Source organism: Lissotriton helveticus, chromosome 12 (assembly GCF_964261635.1).
Source record: "Lissotriton helveticus chromosome 12, aLisHel1.1, whole genome shotgun sequence".
NCBI lineage: Eukaryota > Metazoa > Chordata > Amphibia > Caudata > Salamandridae > Lissotriton > Lissotriton helveticus.
Window position 1 is genome coordinate 902,920,891 of NC_136073.1, and position 16,610 is coordinate 902,937,500.

Sequence of the window (16,610 nt, forward strand, 5' to 3'; positions counted from 1 at the left end):
ACAGTGCACAGGGCTGTGCTGAGCAGGGTGAGGCCTGGGGCAGGTCAGAGATCCAGAAGCAACAGTGCACAGGGCTGTGCTGAGCAGGGTGAGGCCTGGGGCAGCGCAGAGATCCAGAATCAACAGTGCACAGGGCTGTGCTGAGCAGGGTGAGGCCTGGGGCAGGTCAGAGATCCAGAAGCAACAGTGCACAGGGCTGTGCTGAGCAGGGTGAGGCCTGGGGCAGGGCAGAGATCCAGAAGCAACAGTGCACAGTACTGTGCTGAGCAGGGTGAGGCCTGGGGCATGGCAGAGATCCAGAAGCAACAGTGCACAGGGCTGTGCTGAGCAGGGTGAGGCCTGGGGCAGGTCAGAGATCCAGAAGCAACAGTGCATAGTGCTGTGCTGAGCAGGGTGAGGCCTGGGGCAGGTCAGAGATCCAGAAGCAACAGTGCACAGGGCTGTGCTGAGCAGGGTGAGGCCTGGGGCAGGGCAGAGATCCAGAAGCAACAGTGCACAGGGCTGTGCTGAGCAGGGTGAGGCCTGGGGCAGGTCAGAGATCCAGAAGCAACAGTGCACAGTGCTGAGCAGGGTGAGGCCTGGGGCAGGGCAGAGATCCAGAAGCAACAGTGCACAGTACTGTGCTGAGCAGGGTGAGGCCTGGGGCAGGGCAGAGATCCAGAAGCAACAGTGCACAGGGCTGTGCTGAGCAGGGTGAGGCCTGGGGCAGGACAGAGATCCAGAAGCAACAGTGCACAGGGCTGTGCTGAGCAGGGTGAGGCCTGGGGCAGGGCAGAGATCCAGAAGCAACAGTGCACAGGGCTGTGCTGAGCAGGGTGAGGCCTGGTGCAGGTCAGAGATCCAGAAGCAACAGTGCACAGTGCCGTGCTGAGCAGGGTGAGGCCTGGGGCAGGGCAGAGATCCAGAAGCAACAGTGCACAGGGCTGTGCTGAGCAGGGTGAGGCCTGGGGCAGGTCAGAGATCCAGAAGCAACAATGCACAGAGCTGTGCTGCGCAGGGTGAGGCCTGGGGCAGGGCAGAGATCCAGAAGCAACAGTGCACAGGGCTGTGCTGAGCAGGGTGAGGCCTGGGGCAGGGCAGAGATCCAGAAGCAACAGTGCACAGGGCTGTGCTGAGCAGGGTGAGGCCTGGGGCAGGACAGAGATCCAGAAGCAACAGTGCACAGGGCTGTGCTGAGCAGGGTGAGGCCTGGGGCAGGACAGAGATCCAGAAGCAACAATGCACAGTACTGTGCTGAGCAGGGTGAGGCCTGGGGCAGGTCAGAGATCCAGAAGCAACAGTGCACAGTGCTGTGCTGAGCAGGGTGAGGCCTGGGGCAGGGCAGAGATCCAGAAGCAACAATGCACAGTGCTGTGCTGAGCAGGGTGAGGCCTGGGGCAGGTCAGAGATCCAGAAGCAACAGTGCACAGTGCTGTGCTGAGCAGGGTGAGGCCTGGGGCAGGTCAGAGATCCAGAAGCAACAATGCACAGTGCTGTGCTGAGCAGGGTGAGGCCTGGGGCAGGTCAGAGATCCAGAAGCAACAGTGCACAGGGCTATGCTGAGCAGGGAGGAGGCCTGGGGCAGGTCAGAGATCCAGAAGCAACAATGCACAGTACTGTGCTGAGCAGGGTGAGGCCTGGGGCAGGTCAGAGATCCAGAAGCAACAGTGCACAGGGCTGTGCTGAGCAGGGTGAGGCCTGGGGCAGGACAGAGATCCAGAAGCAACAGTGCACAGGGCTGTGCTGAGCAGGGTGAGGCCTGGGGCAGGGCAGAGATCCAGAATCAACAGTGCACAGTACTGTGCTGAGCAGGGTGAGGCCTGGGGCAGGGCAGAGATCCAGAAGCAACAGTGCACAGGGCTGTGCTGAGCAGGGAGGAGGCCTGGGGCAGGTCAGAGATCCAGAAGCAACAATGCACAGTACTGTGCTGAGCAGGGAGGAGGCCTGGGGCAGGTCAGAGATCCAGAAGCAACAATGCACAGTACTGTGCTGAGCAGGGTGAGGCCTGGGGCAGGTTAGAGATCCAGAAGCAACAGTGCACAGGGCTGTGATGAGCAGGGTGAGGCTTGGGGCAGGTCAGAGATCCAGAAGCAACAGTGCACAGTGCTGTGCTGAGCAGGGAGGAGGCCTGGGGCAGTACAGAGATCCAGAAGCAACAATGCACAGTACTGTGCTGAGCAGGGTGGGGCCTGGGGCAGGTCAGAGATCCAGAAGCAACAGTGCACAGTGCTGTGCTGAGCAGGGAGGAGGCCTGGGGCAGGTCAGAGATCCAGAAGCAACAATGCACAGTACTGTGCTGAGCAGGGTGAGGCCTGGGGCAGGGCAGAGATCCAGAAGCAACAATGCACAGTACTGTGCTGAGCAGGGTGAGGCCTGGGGCAGGTCAGAGATCCAGAAGCAACAATGCACAGTACTGTGCTGAGCAGGGTGAGGCCTGGGGCAGATCAGAGATCCAGAAGCAACAGTGCACAGTGCTGTGCTGAGCAGGGAGGAGGTCTGGGCAGTACAGAGATCCAGAAGCAACAATGCACAGTACTGTGCTGAGCAGGGTGAGGCCTGGGGCAGGTCAGAGATCCAGAAGCAACAGTGCACAGTGCTGTGCTGAGCAGGGAGGAGGTCTGGGCAGTACAGAGATCCAGAAGCAACAATGCACAGTACTGTGCTGAGCAGGGTGAGGCCTGGGGCATGGCAGAGATCCAGAAGCAACAGTGCACAGGGCTGTGCTGAGCAGGGTGAGGCCTGGGGCAGGTCAGAGATCCAGAAGCAACAGTGCACAGTGCTGTGCTGAGCAGGGTGAGGCCTGGGGCAGGGCAGAGATCCAGAAGCAACAGTGCACAGTACTGTGCTGAGCAGGGTGAGGCCTGGGGCATGGCAGAGATCCAGAAGCAACAGTGCACCGGGCTGTGCTGAGCAGGGTGAAGCCTGGGGCAGGTCAGAGATCCAGAAGCAACAGTGCACAGTGCTGTGCTGAGCAGGGTGAGGCCTGGGGCAGGGCAGAGATCCAGAAGCAACAGTGCACAGTACTGTGCTGAGCAGGGTGAGGCCTGGGGCAGGTCAGAGATCCAGAAGCAACAGTGCACAGGGCTGTGCTGAGCAGGGTGAGGCCTGGGGCATGGCAGAGATCCAGAAGCAATAGTGCACAGGGCTGTGCTGAGCAGGGTGAGGCCAGGGGCAGGACAGAGATCCAGAAGCAACAGTGCACAGGGCTGTGCTGAGGAGGGTGAGGCCTGGGGCAGGGCAGAGATCCAGAAGCAACAGTGCACAGGGCTGTGCTGAGGAGGGTGAGGCCTGGGGCATGGCAGAGATCCAGAAGCAACAGTGCACAGGGCTGTGCTGAGCAGGGTGAGGCCTGGGGCAGGACAGAGATCCAGAAGCAACAGTGCACAGGGCTGTGCTGAGCAGGGTGAGGCCTGGGGCAGGTCAGAGATCCAGAAGCAACAGTGCACAGGGCTGTGCTGAGCAGGGTGAGGCCTGGGGCAGGGCAGAGATCCAGAATCAACAGTGCACAGGGCTGTGCTGAGCAGGGTGAGGCCTGGGGCAGGTCAGAGATCCAGAAGCAACAGTGCACAGGGCTGTGCTGAGCAGGGTGAGGCCTGGGGCAGGGCAGAGATCCAGAAGCAACAGTGCACAGTACTGTGCTGAGCAGGGTGAGGCCTGGGGCATGGCAGAGATCCAGAAGCAACAGTGCACAGGGCTGTGCTGAGCAGGGTGAGGCCTGGGGCAGGTCAGAGATCCAGAAGCAACAGTGCATAGTGCTGTGCTGAGCAGGGTGAGGCCTGGGGCAGGTCAGAGATCCAGAAGCAACAGTGCACAGGGCTGTGCTGAGCAGGGTGAGGCCTGGGGCAGGGCAGAGATCCAGAAGCAACAGTGCACAGGGCTGTGCTGAGCAGGGTGAGGCCTGGGGCAGGTCAGAGATCCAGAAGCAACAGTGCACAGTGCTGAGCAGGGTGAGGCCTGGGGCAGGGCAGAGATCCAGAAGCAACAGTGCACAGTACTGTGCTGAGCAGGGTGAGGCCTGGGGCAGGGCAGAGATCCAGAAGCAACAGTGCACAGGGCTGTGCTGAGCAGGGTGAGGCCTGGGGCAGGACAGAGATCCAGAAGCAACAGTGCACAGGGCTGTGCTGAGCAGGGTGAGGCCTGGGGCAGGGCAGAGATCCAGAAGCAACAGTGCACAGGGCTGTGCTGAGCAGGGTGAGGCCTGGTGCAGGTCAGAGATCCAGAAGCAACAGTGCACAGTGCCGTGCTGAGCAGGGTGAGGCCTGGGGCAGGGCAGAGATCCAGAAGCAACAGTGCACAGGGCTGTGCTGAGCAGGGTGAGGCCTGGGGCAGGTCAGAGATCCAGAAGCAACAATGCACAGAGCCGTGCTGCGCAGGGTGAGGCCTGGGGCAGGGCAGAGATCCAGAAGCAACAGTGCACAGGGCTGTGCTGAGCAGGGTGAGGCCTGGGGCAGGGCAGAGATCCAGAAGCAACAGTGCACAGGGCTGTGCTGAGCAGGGTGAGGCCTGGGGCAGGACAGAGATCCAGAAGCAACAGTGCACAGGGCTGTGCTGAGCAGGGTGAGGCCTGGGGCAGGGCAGAGATCCAGAAGCAACAGTGCACAGTGCTGTGCTGAGCAGGGTGAGGCCTGGGGCAGGGCAGAGATCCAGAAGCAACAGTGCACAGTGCCGTGCTGAGCAGGGTGAGGCCTGGGGCAGGGCAGAGATCCAGAAGCAACAGTGCACAGGGCTGTGCTGAGCAGGGTGAGGCCTGGGGCAGGTCAGTGATCCAGAAGCAACAGTGCACAGAGCCGTGCTGAGCAGGGTGAGGCCTGGGGCAGGGCAGAGATCCAGAAGCAACAGTGCACAGGGCTGTGCTGAACAGGGTGAGGCCTGGGGCAGGGCAGAGATCCAGAAGCAACAGTGCACAGGGCTGTGCTGAGCAGGGTGAGGCCTGGGGCAGGACAGAGATCCAGAAGCAACAGTGCACAGGGCTTTGCTGAGCAGGGTGAGGCCTGGGGCAGGGCAGAGATCCAGAAACAACAGTGCACAGGGCTGTGCTGAGCAGGGTGAGGCCTGGGGCAGGGCAGAGATCCAGAAGCAACAGTGCACAGGGCTGTGCTGAGCAGGGTGAGGCCTGGGGCAGGACAGAGATCCAGAAGCAACAGTGCACAGGGCTGTGCTGAGCAGGGTGAGGCCTGGGGCAGGTCAGAGATCCAGAAGCAACAGTGCACAGTGCTGTGCTGAGCAGGGTGAGGCCTGGGGCAGGGCAGAGATCCAGAAGCAACAGTGCACAGTACTGTGCTGAGCAGGGTGAGGCCTGGGGCAGGGCAGAGATCCAGAAGCAACAGTGCACAGGGCTGTGCTGAGCAGGGTGAGGCCTGGGGCAGGACAGAGATCCAGAAGCAACAGTGCACAGGGCTGTGCTGAGCAGGGTGAGGCCTGGGGCAGGGCAGAGATCAGAAGCAACAGTGCACAGGGCTGTGCTGAGCAGGGTGAGGCCTGGGGCAGGTCAGAGATCCAGAAGCAACAGTGCACAGTGCCGTGCTGAGCAGGGTGAGGCCTGGGGCAGGGCAGAGATCCAGAAGCAACAGTGCACAGGGCTGTGCTGAGCAGGGTGAGGCCTGGGGCAGGTCAGAGATCCAGAAGCAACAGTGCACAGTGCCGTGCTGAGCAGGGAGGAGGCCTGGGCAGTACAGAGCTCCAGAAGCAACAGTGCACAGTACTGTGTTGAGCAGGGTGAGGCCTGGGGAAGGACAGAGATCCAGAAGCAACAGTGCACAGGGCTGTGCTGAGCAGGGAGGAGGCCTGGGGCAGTACAGAGCTCCAGAAGCAACAGTGCACAGTACTGTGCTGAGCAGGGTGAGGCCTGGGGCAGGACAGAGATCCAGAAGCAACAGTGCACAGGGCTGTGCTGAGCAGGCAGGAGGCCTGGGCAGTACAGAGCTCTAGAAGCAACAGTGCACAGTACTGTGCTGAGCAGGGTGAGGCCTGGGGCAGGACAGAGATCCAGAAGCAACAATGCACAGTACTGTGCTGAGCAGGGTGAGGCCTGGGGCAGGTCAGAGCTCCAGAAGCAACAATGCACAGTACTGTGCTGAGCAGGGTGAGGCCTGGGGCAGGTCAGAGATCCTGAAGCAACAGTGCACAGGGCTGTGCTGAGCAGGGTGAGGCCTGGGGCAGGGCAGAGATCCAGAAGCAACAATGCACAGTGCTGTGCTGAGCAGGGTAAGGCCTGGGGCAGGTCAGAGATCCAGAAGCAACAGTGCACAGTGCTGTGCTGAGCAGGGTGAGGCCTGGGGCAGGTCAGAGATCCAGAAGCAACAGTGCAGAGTGCTGTGCTGAGCAGGGTGAGGCCTGGGGCAGGTCGGAGATCCAGAAGCAACAGTGCACAGTGCTGTGCTGAGCAGGGTGAGGCCTGGGGCAGGGCAGAGATCCAGAAGCAACAGTGCACAGTGCTGTGCTGAGCAGGGTGAGGCCTGGGGCAGGTCAGAGCTTCAGAAGCAACAGTGCACAGTACTGTGCTGAGCAGGGTGAGGCCTGGGGCAGGACAAAGATCCAGAAGCAACAGTGCACAGTACTGTGCTGAGCAGGGTGAGGCCAGGGGCAGGTCAGAGATCCAGAAGCAACAGTGCACAGGGCTGTGCTGAGTAGGGTGAGGCCTGGGGCAGGTCAGAGCTCCAGAAGCAACAGTGCACAGTACTGTGCTGAGCAGGGTGAGGCCTGGGGCCGGTCAGAGATCCAGAAGCAACAATGCACAGCACTGTGCTGAGCAGGGTGAGGCCAGGGGCAGGACAGCGATCCAGAAGCAACAATGCACAGTACTGTGCTGAGCAGGGTGAGGCCTGGGGCAGGTCAGAGATCCAGAAGCAACAGTGCACAGGGCTGTGCTGAGCAGGGTGAGGCCTGGGGCAGGTCAGAGCTCCAGAAGCAACAGTGCACAGTACTGTGCTGAGCAGGGTGAGGCCTGGGGCAGGACAGAGATCCAGAAGCAACAGTGCACAGGGCTGTGCTGAGCAGGGAGGAGGCCTGGGCAGTACAGAGCTCCAGAAGCAACAGTGCACAGTACTGTGCTGAGCAGGGTGAGGCCTGGGGCAGGACAGAGATCCAGAAGCAACAGTGCACAGGGCTGTGCTGAGCAGGGTGAGCCCTGGGGCAGGACAGAGATCCAGAAGCAACAGTGCACAGGGCTGTGCTGACCAGGGAGGAGGCCTGGGGCTGGTCAGAGCTCCAGAAGCAACAATGCACAGTACTGTGCTGAGCAGGGTGAGGCCTGGGGCAGGTCAGAGATCCAGAAGCAACAGTGCACAGGGCTGTGCTGAGCAGGGTGAGGCCTGGGGCAGGACAGAGATCCAGAAGCAACAATGCACAGTACTGTGCTGAGCAGGGTGAGGCCTGGGGCAGGTCAGAGATCCAGAAGCAACAGTACACAGTGCTGTGCTGAGCAGGGTGAGGCATGGGGCAGGTCAGAGCTCCAGAAGCAACAATGCACAGTACAGTGCTGAGCAGGGTGAGGCCTGGGGCAGGTCAGAGATCCAGAAGCAACAGTGCACATGGCTGTGCTGAGCAGGGTGAGGCCTGGGGCAGGACAGAGATCCAGAAGCAACAATGCACAGTACTGTGCTGAGCAGGGTGAGGCCTGGGGCAGGTCAGAGATCCAGAAGCAACAGTGCACAGTGCTGTGCTGAGCAGGGTGAGGCCTGGGGCAGGGCAGAGATCCAGAAGCAACAATGCACAGTGCTGTGCTGAGCAGGGTGAGGCCTGGGGCAGGTCAGAGATCCAGAAGCAACAGTGCACAGTGCTGTGCTGAGCAGGGTGAGGCCTGGGGCAGGTCAGAGATCCAGAAGCAACAATGCACAGTGCTGTGCTGAGCAGGGTGAGGCCTGGGGCAGGTCAGAGATCCAGAAGCAACAGTGCACAGGGCTATGCTGAGCAGGGAGGAGGCCTGGGGCAGGTCAGAGATCCAGAAGCAACAATGCACAGTACTGTGCTGAGCAGGGTGAGGCCTGGGGCAGGTCAGAGATCCAGAAGCAACAGTGCACAGGGCTGTGCTGAGCAGGGTGAGGCCTGGGGCAGGACAGAGATCCAGAAGCAACAGTGCACAGGGCTGTGCTGAGCAGGGTGAGGCCTGGGGCAGGGCAGAGATCCAGAATCAACAGTGCACAGTACTGTGCTGAGCAGGGTGAGGCCTGGGGCAGGGCAGAGATCCAGAAGCAACAGTGCACAGGGCTGTGCTGAGCAGGGAGGAGGCCTGGGGCAGGTCAGAGATCCAGAAGCAACAATGCACAGTACTGTGCTGAGCAGGGAGGAGGCCTGGGGCAGGTCAGAGATCCAGAAGCAACAATGCACAGTACTGTGCTGAGCAGGGTGAGGCCTGGGGCAGGTTAGAGATCCAGAAGCAACAGTGCACAGGGCTGTGATGAGCAGGGTGAGGCTTGGGGCAGGTCAGAGATCCAGAAGCAACAGTGCACAGTGCTGTGCTGAGCAGGGAGGAGGCCTGGGGCAGTACAGAGATCCAGAAGCAACAATGCACAGTACTGTGCTGAGCAGGGTGGGGCCTGGGGCAGGTCAGAGATCCAGAAGCAACAGTGCACAGTGCTGTGCTGAGCAGGGAGGAGGCCTGGGGCAGGTCAGAGATCCAGAAGCAACAATGCACAGTACTGTGCTGAGCAGGGTGAGGCCTGGGGCAGGGCAGAGATCCAGAAGCAACAATGCACAGTACTGTGCTGAGCAGGGTGAGGCCTGGGGCAGGTCAGAGATCCAGAAGCAACAATGCACAGTACTGTGCTGAGCAGGGTGAGGCCTGGGGCAGATCAGAGATCCAGAAGCAACAGTGCACAGTGCTGTGCTGAGCAGGGAGGAGGTCTGGGCAGTACAGAGATCCAGAAGCAACAATGCACAGTACTGTGCTGAGCAGGGTGAGGCCTGGGGCAGGTCAGAGATCCAGAAGCAACAGTGCACAGTGCTGTGCTGAGCAGGGAGGAGGCCTGGGGCAGGTCATAGATCCAGAAGCAACAGTGCACAGTGCTGTGCTGAGCTGGGAGGAGGCCTGGGGCAGGTCAGAGATCCAGAAGCAACAATGCACAGTACTGTGCTGAGCAGGGTGAGGCCTGGGGCAGGGCAGAGATCCAGAAGCAACAATGCACAGTAGTGTGCTGAGCAGGGTGAGGCCTGGGGCAGGTCAGAGATCCAGAAGCAACAGTGCACAGTGCTGTGCTGAGCAGGGAGGAGGCCTGGGGCAGTACAGAGATCCAGAAGCAACAATGCACAGTACTGTGCTGAGCAGGGTGAGGCCAGGGGCAGGTCAGAGATCCAGAAGCAACAGTGCACAGGGCTGTGCTGAGCAGGGTGAGGCCTGGGGCAGGGCAGAGATCCAGAAGCAACAGTGCACAGGGCTGTGCTGAGCAGGGTGAGGCCTGGGGCAGGACAGAGATCCAGAAGCAACAGTGCACAGGGCTGTGCTGAGCAGGGTGAGGCCTGGGGCAGGGCAGAGATCCAGAAGCAACAGTGCACAGTGCTGTGCTGAGCAGGGTGAGGCCTGGGGCAGGGCAGAGATCCAGAAGCAACAGTGCACAGTGCCGTGCTGAGCAGGGTGAGGCCTGGGGCAGGGCAGAGATCCAGAAGCAACAGTGCACAGGGCTGTGCTGAGCAGGGTGAGGCCTGGGGCAGGTCAGTGATCCAGAAGCAACAGTGCACAGAGCCGTGCTGAGCAGGGTGAGGCCTGGGGCAGGGCAGAGATCCAGAAGCAACAGTGCACAGGGCTGTGCTGAACAGGGTGAGGCCTGGGGCAGGGCAGAGATCCAGAAGCAACAGTGCACAGGGCTGTGCTGAGCAGGGTGAGGCCTGGGGCAGGACAGAGATCCAGAAGCAACAGTGCACAGGGCTTTGCTGAGCAGGGTGAGGCCTGGGGCAGGGCAGAGATCCAGAAACAACAGTGCACAGGGCTGTGCTGAGCAGGGTGAGGCCTGGGGCAGGGCAGAGATCCAGAAGCAACAGTGCACAGGGCTGTGCTGAGCAGGGTGAGGCCTGGGGCAGGACAGAGATCCAGAAGCAACAGTGCACAGGGCTGTGCTGAGCAGGGTGAGGCCTGGGGCAGGTCAGAGATCCAGAAGCAACAGTGCACAGTGCTGTGCTGAGCAGGGTGAGGCCTGGGGCAGGGCAGAGATCCAGAAGCAACAGTGCACAGTACTGTGCTGAGCAGGGTGAGGCCTGGGGCAGGGCAGAGATCCAGAAGCAACAGTGCACAGGGCTGTGCTGAGCAGGGTGAGGCCTGGGGCAGGACAGAGATCCAGAAGCAACAGTGCACAGGGCTGTGCTGAGCAGGGTGAGGCCTGGGGCAGGGCAGAGATCAGAAGCAACAGTGCACAGGGCTGTGCTGAGCAGGGTGAGGCCTGGGGCAGGTCAGAGATCCAGAAGCAACAGTGCACAGTGCCGTGCTGAGCAGGGTGAGGCCTGGGGCAGGGCAGAGATCCAGAAGCAACAGTGCACAGGGCTGTGCTGAGCAGGGTGAGGCCTGGGGCAGGTCAGAGATCCAGAAGCAACAGTGCACAGTGCCGTGCTGAGCAGGGAGGAGGCCTGGGCAGTACAGAGCTCCAGAAGCAACAGTGCACAGTACTGTGTTGAGCAGGGTGAGGCCTGGGGAAGGACAGAGATCCAGAAGCAACAGTGCACAGGGCTGTGCTGAGCAGGGAGGAGGCCTGGGGCAGTACAGAGCTCCAGAAGCAACAGTGCACAGTACTGTGCTGAGCAGGGTGAGGCCTGGGGCAGGACAGAGATCCAGAAGCAACAGTGCACAGGGCTGTGCTGAGCAGGCAGGAGGCCTGGGCAGTACAGAGCTCTAGAAGCAACAGTGCACAGTACTGTGCTGAGCAGGGTGAGGCCTGGGGCAGGACAGAGATCCAGAAGCAACAATGCACAGTACTGTGCTGAGCAGGGTGAGGCCTGGGGCAGGTCAGAGCTCCAGAAGCAACAATGCACAGTACTGTGCTGAGCAGGGTGAGGCCTGGGGCAGGTCAGAGATCCTGAAGCAACAGTGCACAGGGCTGTGCTGAGCAGGGTGAGGCTTGGGGCAGGGCAGAGATCCAGAAGCAACAATGCACAGTGCTGTGCTGAGCAGGGTAAGGCCTGGGGCAGGTCAGAGATCCAGAAGCAACAGTGCACAGTGCTGTGCTGAGCAGGGTGAGGCCTGGGGCAGGTCAGAGATCCAGAAGCAACAGTGCAGAGTGCTGTGCTGAGCAGGGTGAGGCCTGGGGCAGGTCGGAGATCCAGAAGCAACAGTGCACAGTGCTGTGCTGAGCAGGGTGAGGCCTGGGGCAGGGCAGAGATCCAGAAGCAACAGTGCACAGTGCTGTGCTGAGCAGGGTGAGGCCTGGGGCAGGTCAGAGCTTCAGAAGCAACAGTGCACAGTACTGTGCTGAGCAGGGTGAGGCCTGGGGCAGGACAAAGATCCAGAAGCAACAGTGCACAGTACTGTGCTGAGCAGGGTGAGGCCAGGGGCAGGTCAGAGATCCAGAAGCAACAGTGCACAGGGCTGTGCTGAGCAGGGTGAGGCCTGGGGCAGGTCAGAGCTCCAGAAGCAACAGTGCACAGTACTGTGCTGAGCAGGGTGAGGCCTGGGGCCGGTCAGAGATCCAGAAGCAACAATGCACAGCACTGTGCTGAGCAGGGTGAGGCCAGGGGCAGGACAGCGATCCAGAAGCAACAATGCACAGTACTGTGCTGAGCAGGGTGAGGCCTGGGGCAGGTCAGAGATCCAGAAGCAACAGTGCACAGGGCTGTGCTGAGCAGGGTGAGGCCTGGGGCAGGTCAGAGCTCCAGAAGCAACAGTGCACAGTACTGTGCTGAGCAGGGTGAGGCCTGGGGCAGGACAGAGATCCAGAAGCAACAGTGCACAGGGCTGTGCTGAGCAGGGAGGAGGCCTGGGCAGTACAGAGCTCCAGAAGCAACAGTGCACAGTACTGTGCTGAGCAGGGTGAGGCCTGGGGCAGGACAGAGATCCAGAAGCAACAGTGCACAGGGCTGTGCTGAGCAGGGTGAGCCCTGGGGCAGGACAGAGATCCAGAAGCAACAGTGCACAGGGCTGTGCTGACCAGGGAGGAGGCCTGGGGCTGGTCAGAGCTCCAGAAGCAACAATGCACAGTACTGTGCTGAGCAGGGTGAGGCCTGGGGCAGGTCAGAGATCCAGAAGCAACAGTGCACAGGGCTGTGCTGAGCAGGGTGAGGCCTGGGGCAGGACAGAGATCCAGAAGCAACAATGCACAGTACTGTGCTGAGCAGGGTGAGGCCTGGGGCAGGTCAGAGATCCAGAAGCAACAGTACACAGTGCTGTGCTGAGCAGGGTGAGGCATGGGGCAGGTCAGAGCTCCAGAAGCAACAATGCACAGTACAGTGCTGAGCAGGGTGAGGCCTGGGGCAGGTCAGAGATCCAGAAGCAACAGTGCACATGGCTGTGCTGAGCAGGGTGAGGCCTGGGGCAGGACAGAGATCCAGAAGCAACAATGCACAGTACTGTGCTGAGCAGGGTGAGGCCTGGGGCAGGTCAGAGATCCAGAAGCAACAGTGCACAGTGCTGTGCTGAGCAGGGTGAGGCCTGGGGCAGGGCAGAGATCCAGAAGCAACAATGCACAGTGCTGTGCTGAGCAGGGTGAGGCCTGGGGCAGGTCAGAGATCCAGAAGCAACAGTGCACAGTGCTGTGCTGAGCAGGGTGAGGCCTGGGGCAGGTCAGAGATCCAGAAGCAACAATGCACAGTGCTGTGCTGAGCAGGGTGAGGCCTGGGGCAGGTCAGAGATCCAGAAGCAACAGTGCACAGGGCTATGCTGAGCAGGGAGGAGGCCTGGGGCAGGTCAGAGATCCAGAAGCAACAATGCACAGTACTGTGCTGAGCAGGGTGAGGCCTGGGGCAGGTCAGAGATCCAGAAGCAACAGTGCACAGGGCTGTGCTGAGCAGGGTGAGGCCTGGGGCAGGACAGAGATCCAGAAGCAACAGTGCACAGGGCTGTGCTGAGCAGGGTGAGGCCTGGGGCAGGGCAGAGATCCAGAATCAACAGTGCACAGTACTGTGCTGAGCAGGGTGAGGCCTGGGGCAGGGCAGAGATCCAGAAGCAACAGTGCACAGGGCTGTGCTGAGCAGGGAGGAGGCCTGGGGCAGGTCAGAGATCCAGAAGCAACAATGCACAGTACTGTGCTGAGCAGGGAGGAGGCCTGGGGCAGGTCAGAGATCCAGAAGCAACAATGCACAGTACTGTGCTGAGCAGGGTGAGGCCTGGGGCAGGTTAGAGATCCAGAAGCAACAGTGCACAGGGCTGTGATGAGCAGGGTGAGGCTTGGGGCAGGTCAGAGATCCAGAAGCAACAGTGCACAGTGCTGTGCTGAGCAGGGAGGAGGCCTGGGGCAGTACAGAGATCCAGAAGCAACAATGCACAGTACTGTGCTGAGCAGGGTGGGGCCTGGGGCAGGTCAGAGATCCAGAAGCAACAGTGCACAGTGCTGTGCTGAGCAGGGAGGAGGCCTGGGGCAGGTCAGAGATCCAGAAGCAACAATGCACAGTACTGTGCTGAGCAGGGTGAGGCCTGGGGCAGGGCAGAGATCCAGAAGCAACAATGCACAGTACTGTGCTGAGCAGGGTGAGGCCTGGGGCAGGTCAGAGATCCAGAAGCAACAATGCACAGTACTGTGCTGAGCAGGGTGAGGCCTGGGGCAGATCAGAGATCCAGAAGCAACAGTGCACAGTGCTGTGCTGAGCAGGGAGGAGGTCTGGGCAGTACAGAGATCCAGAAGCAACAATGCACAGTACTGTGCTGAGCAGGGTGAGGCCTGGGGCAGGTCAGAGATCCAGAAGCAACAGTGCACAGTGCTGTGCTGAGCAGGGAGGAGGCCTGGGGCAGGTCATAGATCCAGAAGCAACAGTGCACAGTGCTGTGCTGAGCTGGGAGGAGGCCTGGGGCAGGTCAGAGATCCAGAAGCAACAATGCACAGTACTGTGCTGAGCAGGGTGAGGCCTGGGGCAGGGCAGAGATCCAGAAGCAACAATGCACAGTAGTGTGCTGAGCAGGGTGAGGCCTGGGGCAGGTCAGAGATCCAGAAGCAACAGTGCACAGTGCTGTGCTGAGCAGGGAGGAGGCCTGGGGCAGTACAGAGATCCAGAAGCAACAATGCACAGTACTGTGCTGAGCAGGGTGAGGCCAGGGGCAGGTCAGAGATCCAGAAGCAACAGTGCACAGTGCTGTGCTGAGCAGGGAGGAGGCCTGGGGCAGGTCAGAGATCCAGAAGCAACAATGCACAGTACTGTGCTGAGCAGGGAGGAGGCCTGGGGCAGGTCAGAGATCCAGAAGCAACAATGCACAGTACTGTGCTGAGCAGGGTGAGGCATGGGGCAGGTCAGAGATCCAGAAGCAACAGTGCACAGTGCTGTGCTGAGCAGGGAGGAGGCCTGGGGCAGTACAAAGATCCAGAAGCAACAATGCACAGTACTGTGCTGAGCAGGGTGAGGCCTGGGGCAGGTCAGAGATCCAGAAGCAACAATGCACAGTACTGTGCTGAGCAGGGTGAGGCCTGGGGCAGGACAGAGATCCAGAAGCAACAATGCACAGTACTGTGCTGAGCAGGGTGAGGCCTGGGGCAGGACAGAGATCCAGAAGAATAATATCTCAGTGCATGGACCAGAAGGGAAGAGGACACATCTCAGGGGTGGATGATGCTTGAGAGAGAGAGAGAGAAGGGCTGGGGGGATGGATGAAGGTGAAGTGAACCCTCATAGCAGACTCAAACTGGGGCCCGCTTAAGGTGAATTCTCAAGATCTCTTGAATTCAGACATGGCATTTGTGGCTACTGATTATAGAAGGGATTGCCTCTTGATTGCTGGATTATGACAGCGATGGACACAGCCAATGCCGGCTTCCCTTCTTGTGGTTTATATGAATCCCCACAAGATAAAGCATCAAATTCTGTCCTGGGAACAATCCAGAACTCCTTGAACCTTGAGTTTTAGTTCAGTGACACTGCGGAAAGAGCCGAGCCGTGTCCCAGTCTCCACTGACATTCCTTTATTTGTCCCCCCAGGTTTATGGACGCACTTGGTACAGTATTCGGCTTCATATCCCAAGAGACGATCACCAAAATCAACATCGTGCACAGCTACCGCACGGGCAAGCATTCCGCGGAGTACCACACCCTGGAGTCCATGGTGAAGTACGAACTGCAGGACAATGTGGTCAACTTCAAGGAACTGCCCAGCGACCGCACACCATCAGGCTGTCGCACACTCTTACGACTCCACCGGGCTCTCAAGTGGCTCGAGCTCTTCCTCTACAAACTAGCCACCAGCACGGACCAGGATAGTACCTCCGACATGTGCGCCGATGCGTATGAGGAGGCCCTGGCACGACACCACAGCTGGTTCATCCGACAAGCCGCGGCCATAGCCTTCCTGGCGCTACCACCACGCCGGACGCTCTTCGACATCGTCTGCGTGCAAGAGGAACAGGAGGCCCAGATGGTGCTAATGACGACGGTGAAGGCAATCGTCAGGGTCTACAATATAACACAGGAGGTATACACAGCACACGGCATGTTGAATTTGCCTTGATATAACTTTTGGGGAAGAATAGAAGCTTAAAGAAGAAATATGACAAAGAGAAGATCGTGGAAATACAAAAAAATGAAATCACAGACAGAGCATATATCATTACTACATTGGGCTGATTGATTAGCAGCGGCAAACATTGATTGGCCGGGGCACGTAACATAGTTGGTAGACCCAGTACAACAATGTACTAGCGCACACCACCTATTAGAGGAGATATGAGAATCATGTGAGAGATAAGAATATTGGATGGAGTGTGTGAAATGATGCAATACAGAATAGAAAAAGAACATACAATCTACAGTTGAGGAACAGAATACACATAAGTTGGTATAAAGAATAGATTTAACTTGTTCTGCACAACACTTAATATTTACCTCGGTCACTACTGAACCTAACTGGAAAAGCTGAGTAATAAATCAGTTGCACAGAATATCAGGAGGGCCACACAGGATAAATAGGCAAACAGAATATGAGAAATATTGACAAAATGTAGTGGTGTGTGGAACAGCAATGGGGTGAACTTGGCACCTGGAGCTGCCATATTGGGTGAGGTCAAACAGTTGAAGTGATCGGAGTCTTAGCTGATGAAAGAATGTGGAGATAGACTGAACCGACCGGAATCTCACGCCGACCCCTTGGACTGCTGGAAGACAACCTGAACCCAACTGCAAATACCACCCAATTTATGTTATGTTCACAGTCAATACCAACCTTAAAGACATTCTGTATGTATGCTAATATTTACTTTCTTTTTCTTTCATATCTACCTCAATTCATTAAAAATAACCTGTTCACGTGTTCTCTTCATTTATTTCTTCATTTCCTCCAAGCTGCGGCATGAGCAGAGGTCACGTTTGAAAAGCCACTGGTATCGTCAATAATTACGTTCAAGCGAATCTTAAGAGAGTGATCATTTATGGGCGGATGTATGTGCAAGGGGCAGTTACACCTTGATCAATCAGAGGGCTTCCCAACAACTGTCTGCATCGCTACTTTGTTGACTACCATCCCCTGCTTACACCGCACCGCTTCAAGTTAACCAAGAAACTCAGCCTCTTGGTAGCAAAGG

The 16,610-nt window shown here is 58.8% G+C and overlaps 1 protein-coding gene across 2 annotated transcripts in view; it reads left to right on the forward strand.

Moving 5' to 3' along the window:
* GLTPD2 (glycolipid transfer protein domain containing 2) overlaps positions 1-16,340 on the forward strand; it is a 95,144-nt gene extending 78,804 nt beyond the window's left edge. For both annotated transcript variants that reach the window (XM_078668529.1, XM_078668528.1), the window contains exon 4: positions 15,016-16,340. In XM_078668529.1, coding sequence (XP_078524655.1) covers positions 15,016-15,541 — 526 coding nt within the window. In that variant the 3' untranslated portion in view covers positions 15,542-16,340. The remainder of the gene's footprint in view (positions 1-15,015) is intronic.
* The last annotated feature ends 270 nt before the right edge of the window (positions 16,341-16,610 follow it).